The sequence below is a fragment of the Vitis vinifera genome, chromosome 1 (genome assembly GCF_030704535.1).
Source record: "Vitis vinifera cultivar Pinot Noir 40024 chromosome 1, ASM3070453v1".
NCBI classification, from domain to species: domain Eukaryota; kingdom Viridiplantae; phylum Streptophyta; class Magnoliopsida; order Vitales; family Vitaceae; genus Vitis; species Vitis vinifera.
Genome location: NC_081805.1, coordinates 4,524,137 through 4,546,788, shown reverse-complemented (window position 1 = coordinate 4,546,788; position 22,652 = coordinate 4,524,137). Strand labels below are relative to the sequence as shown.

General features: G+C 38.4%; 2 protein-coding genes and 1 pseudogene across 2 annotated transcripts; 2 read left to right on the top strand and 1 right to left on the bottom strand.

The window, feature by feature from the left end:
• The first annotated feature begins 365 nt into the window (after positions 1 to 365).
• Positions 366 to 2,948, top strand: LOC132252656 (uncharacterized). Its single transcript, XM_059738898.1, has 2 exons — positions 366 to 1,231; positions 1,556 to 2,948. Exons 1-2 carry the CDS (start codon positions 1,019 to 1,021, stop codon positions 2,675 to 2,677), a joined length of 1,335 nt encoding a protein of 444 aa, XP_059594881.1. The 5' UTR covers positions 366 to 1,018; the 3' UTR covers positions 2,678 to 2,948.
• Positions 2,949 to 11,079: 8,131 nt separating this feature from the next.
• Positions 11,080 to 20,657, top strand: LOC100252699 (mitogen-activated protein kinase 9). Its single transcript, XM_019219276.2, has 12 exons — positions 11,080 to 11,608; positions 14,692 to 15,100; positions 15,189 to 15,316; positions 15,401 to 15,460; positions 16,792 to 16,941; positions 17,091 to 17,246; positions 17,370 to 17,507; positions 17,631 to 17,704; positions 19,117 to 19,218; positions 19,306 to 19,564; positions 20,131 to 20,184; positions 20,342 to 20,657. The coding sequence occupies exons 1-12, from the start codon at positions 11,321 to 11,323 to the stop codon at positions 20,363 to 20,365; spliced, it is 1,842 nt and encodes a 613-aa protein (XP_019074821.1). The 5' UTR covers positions 11,080 to 11,320; the 3' UTR covers positions 20,366 to 20,657.
• A 522-nt stretch (positions 20,658 to 21,179) lies between these two features.
• LOC100853735 (serine carboxypeptidase-like 50) lies at positions 21,180 to 22,573 on the bottom strand (annotated as a pseudogene).
• Positions 22,574 to 22,652: the final 79 nt, after the last annotated feature.

Genomic DNA, 22,652 nt, shown 5'->3' with positions numbered 1-22,652 from the left:
GAAAGAAAGAAAGGGAAGTTCTAGTGAGGTTGGGATATGTTGCAGTTATGTCTGTCTACCTTTGTATATATGTTATGTTATTGATTAACTTTTATCCCATAAGATGGACAAAACCATGGTCTGGATCAATCCCCTATGGAAGTGTTTGGATACCTTCACGTTCCCCGTGTGAGGCAACCGAACAATGATTTATTACCTCCCTTTTTCCCCTGTTGCTGTTCGGTTTCTCCGTGTGATTATTCTGAGAAGTTCTAGACCTTTAATGAATTACAACCCAACTTTTCTTCTGACGCGGTTGTCTAAATGTATCATTTTCCATTTATTTTCTGATTGATTCAGTTTTTAGTTTATTAATTGATTGATTTCTTTGTCCATTTTTTTTTATTAATTTTTTCTTCTGTCTTCAGTTCAAATTCGTATATTAAGATTGCGGTTCTTATTTTTCACAAGAAATCTCAAGATTTTTATAGAAGTGATATATCCAAATCTGGATAGAAAGCAATAAACAGGGGTAGAAGCAGCAGGCTGCAGGCAAATGCAGCCTAAATTTAAAAAAATATATCCAAACCTGGATAAAATTTATATTAACAATTTAAAATTTTGTTACATATTTTAATTCAACCAACTTAATTTTTTCTTCATTTGTTTTCTCGAATTTGGATTTCAATTTTTGTGATCAATTCTTCGGATTAGCACTATTTTCTGGAAAGGGTAGACAGAAATAACAAGAAGGAGATAATTAATTTAGATACATTTTTTTCAGCGGGTACGTGCTCTTTGTTTTCGCTTTAATTTAGATATAATTGCCCTTTAATTTTGGTTTTCCACTTCGAGCTAAGTTTGACTTTGTTACTAATCCACGTTATTAGGTGGTTGATCATTATCTCAAAATATTTTACAATATGCTTGCCGTAGTGTTCTTCCTCCTTCACTCCTCTCTGAAATTTAGGTAGATATTTTTTTTCCATGATTTCGATTTTCTATCCCTGATTTCCCGCTGTTGCTTCGCTGAACCCAAATGGATTCTCAACCCCAAAACCCTAACCCTCGTACCACTTCCCAAAATCACAAACAAAAACGAAACATGGACAAGTTGAAAAAAGCAGTATTGGGGGCAATGACCTTGGATTCAGCTACGCCATTGTCTGAGGAAACAAAGAAGTGCATCGAAAAGCGTCTTCTCCAGTTATTCCCCGTGATCCGAACCCCTGATCACCCTCCCTACGCTTGGGTACTTTTCTTTTTTTCTTTTTCTGCTATTATTTTATGAAAATGAGGAGGGTTTAAAGTTTTTTGAATCGAGAACAAAGTTCTCCATTTGATTTAATCTAATTGCCAAATAAAAATTCCCGGGAAAAGAGCAATTTTGTGGTGTGAGTGTATTTATCATGATTGTTTGAAGGAAAAGAAGGGTTCTTTTCATTCCAAAGTCATAAAATTTGGGAAACCAGTTCATTGTCTGTATTGATTTTATTGGGTTATACAGCTACATGTAATCGCATTGATAAGTTTTGATTTCCATTTGTGAAATGGTGAAAGTCTGGTTTTTGTGCAGATGATATTGGATGCGATTAAGACATTGAAAGAAAAAAGGGGTTCAAGTGAGAAATCTCTGTCAGAGTTCATTAAATCAAATTATGAAGTGCCTTGGGCTCATTCAAGTTATCTAAGTCACCATCTTTGTAAACTTGCTCAGAATGGTGACATTGTTGTTACATCTGATGATCATTATATGATTCCAACCGGAAACCCTAACCCTAAGCGGAAAGAAAAGCAGCAGAAGCGGAAGCGTCATCAGGGTAGGGGACGCCGTGGTATTTATGATAAGGAAGCAGTGGTTGAAAAAAAAAATCAACTAGGAGAACAAGAGAAAGTGGTGATTAAAGAATTGAGTCAAGCACAAAAACATGAAAATTATGTCATTGATGGAGCAAACGAACAGGATTATCAAGTGAATGAAGGAAAAAATCAATCACAAGGACAACAAAATGAGGTGAGATCCGAGTTACTGCAATCATCATGCCTCAATGATGATAATTGTGCTACTTTGATGGTCATACCTGTTGAATCCTCTAGCCCTAGGGTGGAAGATGAGGGGGAATCTGTAGAGGAGCTGCCAAAGCAACAAAATAGGAGGAAGAGCCCGTTTGATTCATTGCCCCCAGTCAATACTCAGCATCATTTTGAGGAGCAACAGCCACAATCTCAACACCAAGGCATAGCTTCTATACCAGAAGAGGATACAGATGCAGGGGCATTGCTGCCCATAGGTCCTCCTCAGCATACATTGTCCCAGCATCGAGGCCAAGGAAGGCCTCCTGAACCACAACCTGATACAATTACAAGAGATGAAGCATTGTTGCCTTTGCAGCATGAGTCTTATCAACAGCACCCACCACAGAATCGAGGGCGAGGGAGACCTCGTAAGCTAAAACGAGACGCAGAGATTACGGTTAGGGATTTTTCATCCTCTCAGAATCTACGACGAGGAAGACCTCGAAAGCCAAAACAAGATGCAGAGACTATGATGGGGGGTTTTTCAACCTCTCAGAATCTAAGACGATCTAAACGAAAGCCTCATTTTGACACAACGATGGAGAATCATTGTCCCCTCATAACTGTGCAGCAGCAACCAAAGCACATCCATATTGGGGAAGTCCTTCAAAACCTTGATTGAAGGAACCCAGGACAGCTACCACGGTGCTAACAATTTTCCTTTTAGAATTAACAATAAAGAGTGGTGGTAGTATCTGTAGTAGTGTTGCAGTAGATCGTTGTGGGGGAAAGATGAATTGCTTTACAATGGTTATTTTGTAATTAGGGTTTTTCTCCTTTTAATTTTAAAAAGTTACTACTCTCCATTTTCTTGTATGGCGAAGTCCTTGAATGGGCAAACTATTGGCAAACAAAGTGTTCCAACCAAGTTGTAGTGGTAGAACATTGTATTAGTTTTATGGTTGGAAGTAATAGGTTAGTAGAGCCGGTAGTTTGAAAGCATACGCCTTAGCAGCAGAAGGATTTGGTTTCCAGTAAGCAGCCCAACTTTATCCTTAGGATGCGTTTGACAATAATTTTTTTTTTTTGATAAGTAAAGTATATTCATTCAAAAGGCAACACGCCACAAAGTATACATGGGGTATACAAGACAGTTAAGCCTCGAAAAACAACAAAAACATAATCACCTTCCTTTAAGTGGAAGTCATCCACTCTAGGAATCCTATAAGGGAGAACGCCTCCTCACCTACATACAATTTGGCCCAACTCCACAAATTACAAACAAAAAAATTCTTTAACTTCTGAACGTTCAACACCCCCCCCCCCTAAAGGCTAATCTATTCATTTCCTTCCATACCGTCCAAAAAATACACAACGGAATGACATCTCAAATCTTTTTCCTTTTCTTTCCCACAAACGAACCCCTTCAACTAACTAAGACTTCCTTTACAGTTTCTGGGAAAACCCATTTCACGTCAACTAAACCAAACACTATATCCCATAGAACTCTAATCACTGTACAGTGTATGAGTATATGATTTACACTTTCTTCCTCACAACCACACAGGAACCAGCGATTTGGAAGTTGTAATTCTCTTCTTTGAAGTCTATCCAAAGTCAGCACCTTTCCCCACGTCGCCTCCTATGCAAAAAAACAAACTTTAGTTGGCACCCTTGTCACCCAGATGCTTCTTGAAGGAAAGCCTGTATCATCAGATCTCGCCAGCAAGTTATACGCTTCCTTGACCCTGAATTGCCCACTTCTTTCTTTTCTCCACAGGACTGAATCTTCTTCCGAAGAGGGTTTGTGACCCCTCAAAATCTGAAGAAAATCCCCAATCAACCCCAATTCCCAATCATTGAAACCCCTCAAAAAATTTAGATTCCAATTTCCTTGACCCAAATTTTGATCCCACATTTCCTTAACCGTTGTGTTCCTTTGAACCGTCATACCAAAGAGGTGAGGAAAACAATGGGACAACGCTGTCTCTGAACACCACACATCTGTCCAAAATCTAATCGTGTTGCCCTTCCCTACTTTGAAGATCATGTTATTCCAGCACCATTCTGATTCTTTCCAAATCTCCTTCCAAACCCCTACTCCCACCGCCCCTATAGCCTTCTTTGGCCTCCACCCAAAATCCTCCTGCCCATACTTCACCTTGATCACTTGTTTCCAAAGATTATCTTTGTCACAAGCATACCTCCATATCCACTTGCCAAGTAATGCTTTGTTCAACAAGGCTAGCTTCCTAATGCCTAGCCCACCTTTAGCCTTATCTGTACATACCACCTCCCAATTTACCAAGTGAGTTTTCCCCTCCATATTTCCTCCTCCCCACAAAAAGTCCCTTTGCACTTTCTTAAGTCTTCTAGCAACCATCTTGGGCATCCTGAAGATAGATATTTGGTAGATTGGCATGCTAGCCAAAGTACTTTTTATTAAAGTGACTCTTCCCCCTTTAGATATATATTGCCTTTTCCAAAGAGCTAGCCTCCTCCTGACTCTCTCTTCCACCCCATCCCACATATAAGGCGCTCTATTGAGAACCCCTAAGGGTAGACCCAAGTACTGAGAAAGTAAAGACCCCACCCTGCAACCTAGCTCAACAGCCAACTCCTCCATCTCCACCACCTCTCCCACTGGAATGATTTCACTCTTGGCTAGATTAATCCTTAGGCCTGACGTCGCTTCAAACCAGAATAAAATCCAACTTAAATGAGTTAAATGGTCTTTTTTGGCCTCATAGAAAATAATGGTGTCGTCAACAAAGAACAAGTGAGAGATATTCAAAGGAGGTTCACTACCGCCCCTTATGTTACACCCTGATAAGAAGCTCCCCTCCACAGCTCTCCTAATAAGAACATCTAGCACTTCCATTCCCATAACAAAGAGATAAGGAGACAGGGGATCTCCTTGTCTAAGACCTTTGGAGCCAGGAAAGAAACCTGCAGGCACTCCATTAACCATCACTGAAAATTTAGCTGAAGATAGGCAACTCCACACCCACCCCACCCACTTAGACCCAAAGCCCATTTTCTGCATCACCTTCAATAGAAACTTCCAATTGATACTGTCATAAGCTTTTTCTATATCCAGTTTGCATATAAGACCCTTTTCTTTTCGTTTTTGCCATGAGTCTATCACTTCATTTGCAATTAATGAAGCGTCAAGAATTTGTCTTCCCCTCACAAAGGCATTCTGAGAATTAGAGACCACCTTACCAACCACTATCTTCAATCTGTTAGCCAACACTTTAGCCAGTAACTTGTAAAGACCCCCTAAGAGGCTAATAGGTCTAAAGTCTCCAAGGTCCTCAACACCACATTTCTTGGGGATCAAAACCAAAAAAGTATTGTTAAGGCTTTTGAGGAAAGAGCTATGATCATACAATTCCTTGAACATTTCTATAATCTCTTCTTTAATAAACTCCCAACAGCTTTGCTAAAAAGCCAAAGTAAAACCATTCGGACCAGGGGCTTTATCCCCATTCATCTCCATCAGAGCCCCATGAATTTCATCCTCTGTAAAAGGCCTCTCCAATATTTCAGCCTCTTCTTGATTGATCTGATCAAGTTGAAGACTCCCAATATCCGCCTTCCACCCCGTATCTTCTGAAAGTAGCTCTTTAAACGCATTAGCAATTCCTTCTCTAATTTCCTGCTCCTCTAGAAGCCACTCCCCATTGATCTTAATTCTCTCCATACAATTATGTCTACGATGAGCACTTGCCATGCGATGAAAGAAACCCGTGTTTCTATCCCCCTCTTTCAGCCATATTTCCCTAGAAAGTTGTCTCCAGTGAGTTTCCTCCATAATAGCCCATTTCTTGTAATTTTCTTTTGCCTCTTTCTTAAGCTCTGATTCCTCCATAGTCAGAATTCTTTCATTTTCCTCCCTATCCCAGAATTCCACCTGTTGCAAAGCTGCAGATTTGTTGCTCTCCAGCTTACCAAATACTTATCTATTCCACACTTTCAGCTTCTGTTTAATTTCCTTCATCTTAGTAGCCAACTTGTAACTAGCACTGCCCCTAACATCAATTCCTTGCCACCAGCTGCGAACAAGCTCTTTAAAACCCTCATCCTTAAGCCACATATTTTCAAATCTGAAAGGGGTGGGGCCTCGTCTTATCCCACCCCCCACTAGCATAATTGGGAAATGATCGGAAACCGGACGGGGCAGCCTGCACTGGTTAATCCCACTGAATTGATCTATCCAACTAGGAGACACAAGGAACTTGTCCAAACGTGCCCAAGTCTGATTATGTAGGCCCCCATTCCAAGTAAAATCTCCCCCTTGAAGAGGAAGATCCACCAGCCCAAGATCATTCACAGTTTCAGCAAATTTCCTCATTGCTGAGCTAATTCTCCTCTGACTACTCCTTTCCCTCGAGAACAAAGTAATGTTAAAATCCCCCCCTATGCACCAAGAATCCTCCCACAGCCCTCTAATCGGCCCAAACTCTTCCCATAAAGCATCCATCTCTACCTTAGAGAAAGGGCCATACACTCCTGTAAAAACCCATACAGTCCCGTTTTCTACATTACGGAATCTGCAAGACAAGGTATACTATCCCTCCTCCTAATCTAGCATATCCAGAGTCCTTCTATCCCAACATATAAAAATACCTCCCGAAGCTCCCTCCGCATTCACTGCTTTCCAGCCTAGGAATCTCCCGGAGCCTATACTTCTCGCAATGCTATCCGTCATACACTGCAGTTTTGTTTCCTGAATGCACATTAAGTCCACCCTCTGATTTCTTATGAACGTCTTAATCACTTTTCTTTTGGAGCTATCATTTGCTCCCCTCACGTTCCAGCTCAAAATTTTCACCTTCATTGGACAATTACAATTTGGCGCCCTTTGCCCTGTACCGAGCCTTTCTGTTTCATCCCTCCCTCATAGTTTATGGAGCATTCTAATCGTTTTAACTCCCTTTCAAACTTAGACTTTTCCAGTAACTCTTTGTTATGGATTTTCTCCCTTCTTTTCCTGATCTTGGTCAAAAAATTTAGTATTTCCTTCTCCAATCCCTCCGTAGGGAAGCCCAAAAACTGGCTGAATCTCGCCAAGCCACTCTCTTCCTAGTTTCCCTCCAGCTCACTTCTCTCAACTTGAGCATCATCTATATCGCCTACCCCTTCCATTACCCTACCTTTGTCACTGTTGCATTTGATGACTCCCAGCTCCTTACATTCCTTAATCCTTTCATTACAAGCCTTATACACTGTTAACCACATTGAATTATCGGGCCGACCTTCCTCATCCAAATCCCCAGAATGATCGAAAAACTCCCCCCCCCCCCCAGAGTCCGATAAAAAAGAAAAGAATTGAGATAAGAGTTCCCCATTTCCCTTTTCCCCCAGGAACCAGACCCCATTCCATACCTCATTGATTCCTCTTCAAGCGCCCTATCCGTCTCTGTCAGCCTAACCACTCCTTGTAGCTTCCTTGTGTCCTCATTCTCCCTCGCAACAAAGGTCTCTGCTTCTGGAGGATAGCTGGGTGCAGAACACTTCAAAATAAGACCCGTCACCTCTTGGACTGCTGATGATTTTGGGCCCTTCCTTATTTTTCCGCCTTGATCGGGCTGCTGGGTGCAGGCCTTTGAACAAAATAGGCCTTTGTTTGACAACTGGGCTATAGGCAGAGCTGGGCCTTTAGTATAGCAGCCCACATCTTCCCTGCCATATAATGGGCCTGCGTCTGGGCCAACATCACTTGCAGCCACTTCCTTCTTCTTCAAGTCCATGGACCCAAACATTAGGCTAGGCCCACCATCCCTCCTTGTTTCCTTTGGGCCCGCGATTGGGCTTAAAAGCTTCATTTCACCAGATGAAACCCAGGTCCGGGTTGTCGGGCTTAGATCTGGGCTGATCTCAACCCGACCCGACCCGACCCGACCCCCTGCACAACCGTCCATTCGTCTGGCGGGTGCAGTGTCTCGAGCCTCCCACTCCCCCAATCCTTCATCACACGCTGCCCCGCGCATGAATCCTCCTCACCCCTAACCTCCCTGCTATGACGATCAACTTCGTCCCTGCACTTCCTCCTCAACACCGGCCAACATTCCCACCATAGGGACACAACGTAGCTTTCTTCCTCCCCTTCAATTTCCAGCACACTTGGTCTAGCTTCCTCTCTCCATTTCACTAGGATTCTGGCCCATAGGAGATCTCTCATCGATCTCGTATTTTCATCGACGGTGATAAAACCTCCACATACATCCCCTACTCTCCTCAAAATTTCTGGGCTCCATAACGAGATTGGGAGCCCCACAATCCTTACCTAGACTTCCCTTCTCTCTTCCCCCTCTGCCCAACATCCGCTCCTAGGGCTCCAGTGTTCCAACCTTACAGGGGTTCCTTCCCACGTGCAGCTCCCAGAGGAAACGACTCGTCTGGACTCGTCCAAATTCTCAAATTCCAGCAGCGCTTTCCTCTTGTTCAGCTTATCCAGCCCTAGGTTACCTTTGAGGTCCCACAACTTTGCCCAGAATTTCCCCCACTTCTCAATATCATCTTCCCCCCTGACCCATCTCTCCAGCTCGCCACAACACAATGTTTCAATTTCTTTATTAATCCTTCTGATTCCTCTTTTTTCACTTTCACTGTAGTGACATTTGAGTTACCCGTCAGTGGCTTTCTCACCATTGTTGCATACGATCCTCCCATAACAACTTTCTCTACAGCCTTTCCCTTTTGTTTTTCAGGCTTTTTACCAAAAAACCCTAACACATGTTTAAGCTTCTTCGCCATGGTCGTCCACCCCCTCTTATCCCTACGGCCTCTTGGAACGAAGATGCAGAACCTCTTCCCCTCTAAATCGGAGACCCCTATCCGTATAAACCCCCCCGTTCTGTTTGTCCCTCGAATCATGGAATACACTCTTCCCTGCTCCTTCCATTCCCTTCCCCATCTGGTTTCTTTCTTACCCTTGATACAGAGATTCAACCCTTCCAAGAAGAATGCTAAACTATCCGCTCCCAGTCGGACCCATGACGAGGCCCCTCATTTCTTCTCCACAATTCAGCCTTGGATCTTCCCTCTTCTATCCTCCACTACAATCTCAAACGCCTTGGACTCCACTGTAAAACTACTCTCCTTCCGTCTGATTTGCGATGCCGATCTCTCCTCCTCCTCCTCACCATCGCACTCGCCGTCGCCGTCGCCCTCTCTCTCGCCCTCTCTCACTCTCTCTTTCATGATTACATGCGTTTGACAATAATTTTGAGAAGTATTTTTAATATTTTTAATACTTAAAGTAACTATTTGTTTGTCAACCTGCCAAGAAAATTCGGCCTCAATCTTCTGAATTTAAGTTGTTAGCGCTGCAATAAATTTCTAGTTCCAACATGCATGGTGCCATTGAATGCAAAGGTTGTCAGCAATGGTGCATGTGTAAAGTCAAACTCAGTTGGAAATTAGACATGTTTGGAGAGTTTGAAGGCTGTGTACGTAGATGTGGTCACCCACCATGCATGCATTTGTAGAGCATGGCCTTCTATTTTAGGCATTGAATTATTTTATCAAGTGGATGGCTTTCTGCATATTTGTAGGGCTATGGAGTATGGGCCCCCCAAATTTTATATTTTGGCTTTAAATGGCAAAATGACGACCCATCTCGTTTCCTGATTTTGAAGTTTCTATGGAATGCATAGGACAGTCACTTGAGTGTTAATGGCTTCCCTTCTTAACCATTGTTAAGGGCTAGAGATGTGGTATCGGGGTTGAGGTCTATTGTCAGCCTCACTCCCATTCAAGTCAAGACTCTTCATGGCTCTGCATATATAGTTTGGAAAGCCTAGTAAATGTTTTTAAAAATAATTTCAAAATATTATTTTTGAAAATTAGTTTTTGGGAACTGTTTTTTTATTTTTGTAAAATAAAAGTTTGTTTGGAAACTTTAAATATTTTTAACATGCTTTTAATATTTTTAAACATGTTTTAAAAATAATTTTTATATATAGTACTTTATTTTTAATCATTCTATATATTTATATAATTATTTCTTAAAATAATCCTCATAAAATAAGTGAAAAATAATAAAAATAATAAAAATATGTTTTTTAAAAACATTTTGTTTTTTTCTTAATAATAGAAAACAAAAAACAGTTTTTAATTGTCAAATGTGTTTTTCGTGTTCATTTGTTGTGAATAATAGAAAATTATTTTCAAAAACAATTTTAAATCCTAATTTTTTATTTTCTTTTTGGTGGAAATGATGTCCTAATAATACCTTAAAAATCATCAAACTAATACCATTTTTTATTATTTATAAGTGCTTTAATATTTCATCTTTAAGTGTTTTAATAGGGGGTGTTTGTTTTTTTTACTTAATTCTAAATAGAACTTTAATCTTTAACAGTGTTAAGTATTAAATTATTTATTTTTAAATATTTTATTTTTATTAAATATTAAAAAGTAAAAAAAAAACCAATACAATATTTTTTATTTAAAAAAAATCAAAATATTTGACTTTTTTTATTCAATAAAAAAATTTATAATAAGTCATAAAAAAATATAAAAACAAACTATCTAAACTCTAACAATAAATTACTTTCAACAATAAACTTATAATAAGAAAATTCAAATGCTTCCTAACAAAATATTCTATGAGTAACTTTTTTTATAATGCTTTTTATAAAAAAAAAATTATTAAAATTATTTTTAATACATATATTGTCAAACTCATTTTAAGACTTTGATTAAAGGTATACAAAAATTTAGAAAATATTTTTTAAAAGATTAAAAAATTATTTGTAATGGTTCATGGAGAAGCAATTGAAAAGATAGCTTTTCAAGAAAAATCGCTTTCTACAGAGAGACTTTGAAATGTACTCTAAAAGTTAAGAACGAAAGACAAAGACTTTGAATTAAAATTTGGGAATATCTGAGGAGATGATGACAGACAACCACCATTGTAGACCATGGACCATGGCAATCTCGGCCCAATAGTCAAGGGTGCACACGCCTGATGGCACCGTTTCTCCACGTCTAATCCCACAACCCCCTTTCACTGTAGCTATGATTTTTAGAAAGATGAGTGTATTTTACGGACTTTATTATTATTATTGAAAAATAGCTTTTAAATTAAGCAGTATAGATGTCAGTAGTGAAGAAGAGCCTTCTTTTTAGGCCATTAGCTTCCTCGAATGGCGTAAGGAAACCAACTCCTAACAAAAGTGCTCTCTCCGCTTCCCAGGCATATTTATGATCCATCCGTCCGGACACAGAAAATAGTGGGAAAAAATTCCGACTGAAATGACCGGAAACGTTGTCGGCGAGTCATCGATGATACGAGGGTGAGCCTGTGAGGGAGATGGGCGGAGGAGTAGGAGGTGGAGGGGCTATAGTCGATGGCTTTCGCCGCTGGTTCCAACGTCGCTCCTCTCGTTTCAATCATAACAATAACAATAACAATGATAATAATAAATATACTGAAAAGATTCAAAACACCAGAAACGACCAAGTTTTGCTCAGCGATGACGGCGTAGACTCCACAAGTGAGGAAGTAGGACAACATCAAGAAGATCGGGTGCGGTTGAAGCTCATCAAAGTCCCCAAGCGAACCAATCACAGACTGACATCCATGGATTCTCACAGGAAGGTCTGTTCTCATACGACTCCAACTACTTTATCTCTCTGCAAAAGCTTTGTGCTTGTTGTTGGATAAGATAAGGTTCGCATTTTTAGAACTGCCTGCATTAATTTCGTCCTTTTCCTTGGCTGAAGATTGGGCGAAATTTAAGGTCTTTTGGATCATTCGGTTTGTTTCGCAGTTTCTGTTTTTTACAGCAAACTGTTTTTATTCTGAATTTGTTGTATTTACATTTTACACAACAGTCGAGTTGACAAGTTCAATTTTTTTTTGTCTATATAACGAAATATATATTTATATATAGACACATGCGTATCATGCCACCGTTCTCTGGGAGCACTTCCTCGAAGATTGGTCTTTGGACTGACTCAAGGTTATTTTCCCCTCATGTTTATCATCATTTTGCGTTGCTCTGTTTGGTTGTTGAGAAAATGTAGGAAAAGAAAAGGAATTAGATTTTCATAACGTTGATTTTTCATCATTTGGACAGAAAATCAACATAAAGCATACATTAAGAGTTATATTTTCTTTTCTGTTCTTTTCTTTAATTTTTATCACAACCAGAGGTAAGGTTTGTGGTTCGATCAGACTACTTTTCTGCGAGTTGGTTATTTCTTCAATGCAGCTCTATATGATCAGATTCACCGTCTTGGTTTCCTGCGAATCTATTTTTGCATTAGAAATTTTGTGTTTTGTATGATATTGAACCTATCAAGTGGGAGATATCATATTTTGGGTTGGCTTGGTTCTTCTGATGCATTAGAACATTGAGATTCTTGGAGAACGTCGATTCACAATTTTTGACTATTTATTTTTTGGGTAGCGTATGTGTCTGTTTCTCCTTGTTCTTTGCTGTACTTAACTCAGTCATGGTCTTTTAGTGATCCATGAGATTCAAATGGGTTAATCCAGTTTTGCTAGATCATAATAAGATTAAATTTAATTAAAACATTTGGATGAAGCCTACAAAGATGCAATTATGATTGTAAAAATGATAATAAATGGTGATCTGTTGGAACCTATGCTTTGCTTTTATGATGTCTATGTTACCTAATGCATTATTGTATTCTTGTACATCATTGTCCTATTTGATTCTATCTATTGAAAGTTGATATATTGCACATGAGTGTGATTCATCTATGATCTACTTGCATGGAATCTCTCTTTGTTGAATATCTTGTGCTAGGTGCCTAACAAATTTTTTGTCATCAAACCTATTACAAAGTAGTAATTATTATATCCTTCTTTTGATTTTTTTCCTTTCATGGGGGCTACACTTGGAAGTGGTTCTTCCATTCCCCCTTCCTTTCCTGTTCTGGTTTGTGCTCTTGTGCTGTCATCCCTCTTGCCTTTAATCACTGAAACCTAGTTCTCTCAAAGTTGTTTGTTTTATCATTTGTTGAATTTAAAGTATTAATTAACCCCCATTAACTTGGTGGTATCAAAAGAGGAGTGGGTGGCGGAGGTTTGGGACCCTTCAGTTGAGGGGGCGGGGGGGAGTTGGAGTCTTCATTTTTCTAGGGCTTTCAACGATTGAGAGGTGGACTTGGTGGAATGACTCCTCTTGACAATTCAAGGGAAGAGGGTAAGTGCAGATTTGGAGGATAGGGTGATATGGAAAAAGACTAGCTGAGATTTTTTCTGTTAAGTCCCTGTACAGTGCAGTCGAGCCTGGAAATACAGTCCTGTTTCTGAGGAGTATCATATGGGGCCCTTATGTTCCTCCCAAAGTGGGTTTTTTTGCTTGGGAAGCCTCGTGAGGGAAAGTCTTAACATTGGATTAGCTAAAGAGGAGGGGGTGGACCCTAGCTAACAGATGTTTCTTTTGTCTTGCCAATGAAAAGTCTACTAATCACATCTTAATTCATTGCACAAAGACTAAGGTTTTGTGGGAGTCATTATTTGCTCTATTTGGTGTGACATGGGTTCTTCTGTTCTCAGTTAGGAAGACTCTCCTTGGTTGGTATGAGTCCTTTGTAGACAAGAAGAATAAAAAGGCTTGGATGCTGGCCCCTTTATGCCTTTTTTGGGTGGTGTGGAAGTAAAGAAACAGAATAGCTTTCAACAATGAAGAGCTTTCAATTCATAGGATGAATAATTTTTTTGTGTGTAGTTTTTTGTCATGGACTAAGTTGTATATAGATGATAGTCCTTTACTTTTAATCGATTTTTTTTATTAGTTGGGTTCTAGGTGAGGAGGGTGAGGTTTTTTGCATCCTTTCTTATTTTTTGTTGTTTTTGCCTTTTGGCGCTTGTTGTATACTTCCTGTATACTTTGGGTTGGCCTTAGGGCTCCCTTTTTTCCTCATTTATAAATTATCTTATGCTTTTACCTATCCAAAAAAAAAAAAAAAAACAACCTTTACCTAAGCATAATGGAATTTTGTTTCACCTCCCTCATAGGCGCATGCTACTTAGGATGTCCTATCAGAAAAAGGAAGGGGAAAAAAGAGAAGAAGAAGAAGAAGAAGAAGAAGAAAAACCCCCATGCTCTTGAATAGCTCAGGAAGCCAGGATTTTACTCAGATGGGGGAGGATGAAAAGGACTAAAAATTGAAATATGGTTGCTTCTCAGTGTAGTTGCAGTTGACCATCATCATTTGTTCAAAACTCTTTTTATTTAAAGTGTGAAATATATGGAGATTCAATAACAAGTAATTGGCATGCTTGATGGGCTTTAATCATCTGGCTTTGAATTTCTTTTAAAGTATCATCAAATCTTTTCTTTCTAAAAAATGTTTTTGAATACTTATATGCTTCTCGTTTTTCTTTTTCAACATGAAAGGATGTGATTTGTTAGTGGGTTTTAATGGGGAAGTAAAGAGGCACTGATACAGAAGAGAGACTAAAACCATTCCCCTTTGCATTGCTTATGATCTACACCTCTAGACATGCTTGGTGCAACCTATAAAACACTACCACTGTGCTCTAGTGACCTCAATCAAGTATGATTGAATGACTAAAACATCTTCTCATGTATACATGAAATACCATCTTGTAATCTTCTTGAGTAGGTCAAGTAAATAAATGATCAGTTTCATTGACAATGTTGGATCATTTGAAGGTTACTGATATTAGTTTGTTTAACACAGAGCATGCTTGACAAAGAATTCTTCACAGAATATGGTGAGGCAACTCAATATGAAATCCAAGAGGTAGTTGGCAAAGGAAGCTATGGCGTTGTTGCATCTGCAGTTAATACTCACACTGGAGAGAGGGTAGCTATAAAGAAGATCAATGATGTTTTTGAAAATGTTTCCGATGCCACCCGCATTCTAAGAGAAATTAAGCTCCTTCGGCTGCTTAGGCATCCTGATATTGTACAAATAAAGCATATAATGCTTCCTCCATCTCGAAGAGAATTTAAAGATATTTATGTTGTTTTTGAGTTGATGGAATCTGACCTTCACCAAGTAATTAAGGCAAATGATGATCTCACGCCCGAGCATTATCAATTTTTCTTATACCAGCTTCTTCGAGCTCTAAAATATATACATACAGGTTGGACCTTTGTTTAAAATTGTGCCATTATCGTATTTCTTTTGGTTCTATATTCTCAATGACCAATAATATTGTCTTTATTTTGCAGCAAATGTGTTTCATAGAGATTTAAAGCCAAAAAACATCCTTGCTAATGCAGACTGCAAACTGAAGATTTGTGATTTTGGGCTTGCTCGCGTGTCATTTAATGATACCCCATCAACTATCTTTTGGACTGTATATATCTATTTTTTGCAATGAAATTATGAGCTTTAGTGTTATTTTAACAGGATGAGTCTGTAACTTATCTACATTTTGAAGGATTACGTGGCAACTAGATGGTATCGTGCTCCTGAACTCTGTGGTTGCTTTTTCTCCAAAGTAAGCTTATGTAATCTAGGGCTTTTGTGACAGTTTGTGGTTTCAGTTGCATTTGTCTGTATGTATCTTTTACTTTGTTGGATTATCCTCTTTTATATTTTTACTTTTATTCTTTTGATAGTCAATGAATTGATATCTTTTAATATGATAATATGCATGTAACCCGGTTACTTCTGTGGTTGCTGCTAATAGTTTATGACTTCCAAGCAATTTCCTTTGATTGTACCTATGTACCTGTGTTTCTAATGCATGAATTGATGTTAATCTTTACATTATTTAGAAGTTTGCCTATTTAGTTATCAAATCTGGCTTCAGGAATTTGATTCATGGTTTAAATATTAGTTACACTGTTGTGCAACTGCACATGCTTTTTGATTCCCACTTCAAGAATGTTAATCAATCCTAGTGGTTCAGTGAACATTTATTTTTTACTACCAAGTTGCATAAAGAAAACTCATGAATTCCTGAATTATTCCAGCTATTTTTCATGACTACCCCCTGAATCTCAAACAAATTTCCAATCTCAAGTTGGCTGCCATGTTCACAATCTAAAGCTGACTCTCTAGAGTTGTCTTAGTATTGGTCCTAGGAAGCATTTCCATTGGAAGAATAAATACCTGAATTTTGATGGCCTCTGGTTGCACACAAATTTCTTCAATACAGTAGTTCTCTATTCAGACCAAACCCCTACCTTCTACAGTCAGTTTTTATGGCTTTTCTTGAGGCAAATTGTGGCTTGTACATTCATTTCTAGAATTGTACAGTATTAATGAGATTCTATTCACAGCACTTACAAGAGAATTTTTTACAAGGTTGAACCATACATAGTTTCGTTCAGATCAAATGGTACCAATCATTGCAGACTATGTAATTTGGAGATTTGTATATGTGATAGTAATTTTTATGTATGTTCCTGTTCTAGTAACGTCAGAATTGAATTTACAAAGAGCCCTGATTTTCTTTTTCATTTTTTTTTTCCTTTATCCTTTTTCATTGAGGTCATGGTCAATTATTATCCGGGGTGGAGTTGCTGGCAATACTTAAAAGTCTGCATGAACTTTTGTTTCTGATATATGATTTTAGCTTAGACGAGCATGTGACTGGCTGCCCTTGTTCTACCTGTTTTGTATCTTATTTTTGACAGGACGGATTGATCATCTGTAATAATGTATCTGTTGCTTTTGTTTGTCAAGATCTCCTAACATTAAGAAATATTTTGTAAAAGCAAGGAGTTTTATACTAATATCTGTGTTATTTATTTCGATTGAACTGATCATACACCATAATCCCTCTGAAATGGTACAGTTTCTAAAGCTTTTCATCTTTTGCAGTACACCCCTGCTATTGATATTTGGAGCATAGGATGTATATTTGCGGAAATGCTTACTGGAAAGCCCTTGTTTCCTGGTAAAAATGTGGTCCAGCAATTGGATCTGATGACTGATTTGCTTGGCACCCCTTCTTATGAATCTATTGCGAGGGTATGTTCTCAATTTTCAGTTGGTTTTCCTTCTAGGGAAACTAGTCATGATTTTAAGCAGTAGCCTCTCTGAGTTTTAATGTTACATTTATTCTAAACTAGGATGTGCTCTTGTTTTCTAATGATTTTCATCTTTTACAATGCCTGCAGATTCGAAATGAAAAGGCTAAAAGATATCTGAATAACATGAGAAAAAAATCACCAATTCCTTTCTCGCAGAAATTCCCCAATGCAGATCCATTGGCTGTTCGCTTGCTGGAGCGTTTGCTTGCATTTGATCCTAAAAATCGACCATCTGCTGAAGAGATAAGATTTAGTTGAACTGGCTATAGTTTTGCATCATATGTTATATTTATTTACATGTGAGATCTCTTTAATATGAATTGATATAATTATGTATCCTGATACTGGCAATTGTTTTGTTTACAGGCATTAGCTGATCCATATTTTCATGGTTTAGCAAATGCAGACTATGAGCCATGCACACAACCCATTTCAAAATTTTTGTTTGAATTTGAGAGGAGGAGAATGACAAAAGAAGATGTCAGAGAGCTAATTTATAGAGAGGTATGACCACAGTGAGTGATATTGTTTTTTTTGGTTATTATGCTTTACTTCTTGTCATCATTCTTTCTTAGTTTTACTTGTAATGTTTTTGTTTTGATTTTTATTCTTTTTGAAAGCAAACAGATTTTAGAATATCACCCACAGATGTTGCAGGAGTATCTTCAGGGCACTGATTTGACTAGCTTCATGTATCCAAGGTTTGACATTCAAACATATTTTGCATTGAATTCAGTTCAAGTCAATCTTGGGTCTGCCAACTTGTCCTGGATCAGTACATAATTTATTTGTTTATTCTTTTCTTCATGCTCATTTGCATAAGGTAATTTTTTATATCAAGTTTGCTTATATTATTAGTTAGGGGCAAAGATTCTTGTATCTTTTTCAAAGGATTAATCAAATATGCAAGCAAACACCACAGGTTTCGACTTTCAAAATTATTTTTTAATCTGAAATTTTCAACTAATACAACTGTGCTCAATAAGTTTTTTGTAGGTTTGCTTATGCTATCTAATTAAAATAAAGTAATAAAACACAGGTATATGATCTGTGTTCAAGTTTTTTATTATTAAAAAGAAGAGGAAAGTTGGGCACTCATTGTATACTTCTGGTGTACATGGGTGGTGCCCCCTTTCTTGAGGTGCCTTTCCTAATAAATTCCTTCTTACTTAGGCAAATAAATGGATAAAAGAAGGAGAAGAAGAAGAAAGAAAAAGAAAAGAGTAACTCATGGATTTAGGGGAAAAAATAAATTCAAAGGAATAGAAACTGTGTGGAAAGTTCATTAAATATATGATCATGCAATCCTCTTCCTTCAAAGCATCCTATTAAGCTCATTTTTATGCTCTACATGATTAAATGAGGGTGCCAAGTTCCAAATTGATTGTTTTGTTATTATGCATGATGAATGGGAAAGCAAAGCATTAAAGTAAGTGTTCAGAAGACTAAAAGCCTTGCTCCTTTTATTTAGCATCTTTGTTGTTAAGAAAATTTGAGGCACAGAACAGATTACTGGTGTGCTGGAGGACCTTATTAGCAGGCAGTTACAGTCTGCTTGGTTCACCAGGAGAGAGGTGAAAAACATAAAGCGTAGAAAACTTTTGGTTTGTCCATTCAACATAACGAAGGATCAAGAAACAAAGGGAAAATGGAGACTATGAAAGAAGTTCTCCCTGGGACCTCTAAAACTATTCCCAAAATTGAAATGTTTGAGAGAGAACCTAAAACTGAAGTTTATTGAAACATTTTATGCACAAAGTACAAGTGCCTTAGAAAAAGGATTTTCTCATCATCAAACAAACTGAAGAAAATCCTCAATCCTTCTCTTCTCCTCTTCTTTTCTCTTCATTATTGTCTCTTTTTCTTTTATTGAAGCAAACTGGCTGGTGGTTTAAGCAGCCTAATTTCAGTGTCATGATTTGCATCTAATGTGTAGGCTGTTACTTCCTGACTGGCAATATTCACCATCTATGGGCTAATTTGAGATTTATGGTTTTAAATTTTGCATTCAACGAGGGGGCATTTCTTTCACTTGGCATTTATTTTAGTTCGCTGTTTTATGTTAAGAGTTAAAACATTTATTAACCCAAAAGAATTCTTTACCTCAACCCAGTGGAGTTGATCGATTTAAGCAACAATTTGCCCATCTTGAGGAACATCATGGTAAAGGTGAAAGAACTGCGCCACGCCTGAGGCAGCATGCCTCCTTGCCTAGGTGAAGTGTTGGATGAAATATATTCACCTTCTTCTGTTTGAATGCTCTATGTTTTTTATATTGATTTAAAACTTTTTTTGTCTGCAGGGAGCGGGTCTGTGCTCCCATAGATGACCCTGTTAGCCAAACTAATGATTTTGAAAAGCGTACTGCTGCTTCTGTTGGTCGCACAACACTTCAGAGCCCTCCAAGGTTTCAGGCAATCAATGTATCAGAATCTGCAAACAAGAAGGTAACCACCATGCAGAATGGGGCTAATAAACCAAACTATAGTGCTTGTAGCTTGATGAAGAGTCCCAGCATTAGTGCTTCTAAGTGCATGGAGGTAAAAGAAAGAGACTGTGAGGTAAGAGTCTTTTAATAGTGTGGCTATTATTAATGTATAAAAAGTCTGCATTGGAATGTGAATAAACACTTTTCCCGACACAAGCTATGGTTTCTATTACTAGGGTTTTAATCCTTTTCAGATTTAGTTAGAGAAACAAAAGGCTTCTGCACTGCTATATGGAATCTAATGAGTTTTTTTTTAAGAGTAGAAATATGCATCTTATAAATGTCTTAATGTTTCCCTTTGTTGGTAGTGTGTTTTTAAGTCATTGTTTTACAGTTGACTTGAGGTCCCTTTCAAATTTGATTTGCCAAAGTTTTCACCAAACTTGGATTATCTGACTTCAAATTTCTGAATAATGTTTAAGCTTTCTGTCAAAAAATAACTGGCCTCTCCATTCTAGTTTCATATGAAATTTTTTAAAATCGAACTTCTTCTATTCTAGTAAAATATTTTTCTGTCCACACTCCACTATTATCATAACAAATCTTTACTCACTTTAGGAACCAAGCTTAAAAATGAAGCATGAGACTACAATATATGCCCTGTCATGTTATGTGATATGTGTTCACATTTCCCTCCAGGATGAAGCAATTCCAGAGCAGAATGCAGAGGCAGCTGAAAGGTTATCACAAAAGGTAGCAGCATTGTATGCCTGATGGCCAGATAAACAGTGAACTGCATGGCTTTATTTCTTTATTTAATGAGACCCGATTATTGCTGGTCAAAGGCAATACTAATTGTTGAAGGTTACTAGAAATGTGTTATTGTTTGCTACAATTGAATACCTTGCAGTTACTATTTCATTGGGGCTCATAAAATACATATGGGAAGAGACGCATCTATTGAAGGGGAAACAGTTGAAGTGAGAAGGATTACTGATCACTGGTATGATTCATACAACACTGGACAGCTACAAAGCCATTATATTTAGCATTTAATATCTATTAATCCTGAATGCAAGATTCTTGTTTGCTGTTCCAAACTTCCATAGCCTTATTATCAGTGCACTTGAACTAATTACCTTGTCGTTTTAACCATATAACTTGTACATTTACTGTCTAAAGAATATGGTATCATAGTGTGACTTTTGTGCTCGGTTTTGGGATCACATCCTGGCCCCCATTTTTCCCATGAACCTGGCTCCAAGAGCCACTGCATCGTCCTGGATGCTTCTCAATGGCATTCCACCCTAAATGTTTGTATTGTTCGTTTTATCATCATGCAAGCTTCATTTGATTGATGGGAAATTGTATTAGAAATAGATGAGAATATGTATTTAGTTGAGTTCTGTTTTAATGGGGCCAGTTTGATTTTATCACCATAGTCAAGCTGAGTTCTATTTTAATCGAAATTGTTTCTATTCAGTTGCTTTTTCCTAGCTATTGATCGATATGCCTTTTATTTTTTTACTTTTTTTTCTCTTCATGTCAAAATAAAAGGAGCCATAGCCAGGCCTTAATGGGCCATTCAAGATTTTAAAGTATCTCAGCATACCATTTAATTGGTGTTTTAATTTTTACTCAAAATTGCATTGCCCATTGAAGGATGCTTAACCATTTTAACAAAGAATCACTGGCTATATAAGCATTTTTTCAGTTTGATATCCATGATTTCAGACCCGCTCATAATTTGGATGACTAATTGGTCATACAAGAACTAGTACCAAAAAAACAAAACAAAAAACAAGAATAATTGCTCTCTTGCTCATTGGCAAACAGTCCCCTCTCTAGAACCCAAACTTCGATCATTGCTTGAGAATACATTGCCTGCCCAGCCACTGAAACCACAACATGGCTCAAGCTTCCCCATTTCTTCACATATCCTGCAAGTTTTCCATTCACTTACGAAACCTTTCTTGCAGCTGCTTGACCCACTTAAGTTTCTTCACCCAGGCTTCATTTGATGTCACACTCTCAAATCAAACTGCCCTTGATAGAAATCTCCTGACTCCATCACTAGATTCACTACCAATTCCACCATGAGTTTTACACTGTTCATCGCATCTTCATGCAATGCCTCTCCTACCACATCACTGCATTCCTCCCAAATCAATGAAACTTTGCTTTCAATGCCTTCTTCACCTCTTTGTTACTCAAAAACTCGTCAGCCAAATTTACTTGGTATGGAAGTCTCCTTCCAAGATCATGGGGTGCGGCCAAGCCTTTCACGTCTTGCAACATATGCAAGACCCTGTATCTAGGATTTGTTGCCTCTCTCCAATTCCCCTCAGTCAGCCTGATAACCTCAAATTGAGCTCTCTCACTGAGGTTTTTTGTTTCTCATTGATCAATCCTGAAAAATAAGCATTTGCAGCATGAGTAGCCACTTGTCTCACTGCATCTGTGAGCGCATTTCCTATAGCAACACCCCTCAAATTCACGTGCTGTGACTGGTAATGGTGCATTCTTTTTTTCCAAAATATAGTACCCAATTGCTGGAACATATTTCCCTGCATAGCTCCCCCCCATAACATAAATTGAGCGAGATCTAAACGATGGGTCTAATTCAAAGAATGAACTTATGGCAGTAAATAGATGCGAGGCAACAGAATATTGATCTATTGGGATTTCTTTTGGTGAGGAAGCAATGCTAAATCCTGTTCCTATTGGATTATCAAGAAAAAGTAGGCCATTCCATGCACCCAAATTGGGCTCAAGTTGAAGGTAGTATTTGCTAGAATTTAAGTGCCAAGGAAGTTGCCAATCATGGAGGAGCAACCCAGCCACCTTGGAGCCAAATTTGAAGTGGGGTTTTGGGGAGAGATGAAATGAGGTTCCGGGCTTCATAGAAGGTAGAACATGGCTGAATTGGTGGTGGGATTGACTGGGAAGCAGCCTGATCTTGTGGGGAGGGGAAGGGTTGAAGTGGGAAGTGATTTGGTATGAAAACCGAGGAGGAAGGAAAAGAGGAGGAGCTTGATCAAATTGCATACTGTTGACTCCCATCACTCTGTATGAGGATTTAGTGATAGTGGTCTGGCATGGTTTACTTTATAACATAAAGCCTATTGCTGAATTGGCCCATGATAACGACAGATGAAGAAAAGGATGCAGGTCAAGCTGACCACCGAGCTATCTTTACAACCTTTTAATGCTTTCCTCAA

What these genes read in the sequence shown, in the direction of transcription:
- LOC132252656 (XM_059738898.1), top strand. Translation starts at nt 1,019, where the DNA reads ATGGATTCTCAACCCCAAAACCCTAACCCTCGTACCACTTCCCAAAAT. An exon ending in ATCACCCTCCCTACGCTTGG is followed by an intron (nt 1,232 to 1,555) that starts GTACTTTTCTTT and finishes GTTTTTGTGCAG; the next exon opens with ATGATATTGGATGCGATTAA.
- LOC100252699 (XM_019219276.2), top strand. Translation starts at nt 11,321, where the DNA reads ATGGGCGGAGGAGTAGGAGGTGGAGGGGCTATAGTCGATGGCTTTCGC. An exon ending in GAGAGCTAATTTATAGAGAG is followed by an intron (nt 17,508 to 17,630) that starts GTATGACCACAG and finishes GAAAGCAAACAG; the next exon opens with ATTTTAGAATATCACCCACA. An exon ending in CTGAAAGGTTATCACAAAAG is followed by an intron (nt 20,185 to 20,341) that starts GTAGCAGCATTG and finishes AATACCTTGCAG; the next exon opens with TTACTATTTCATTGGGGCTC.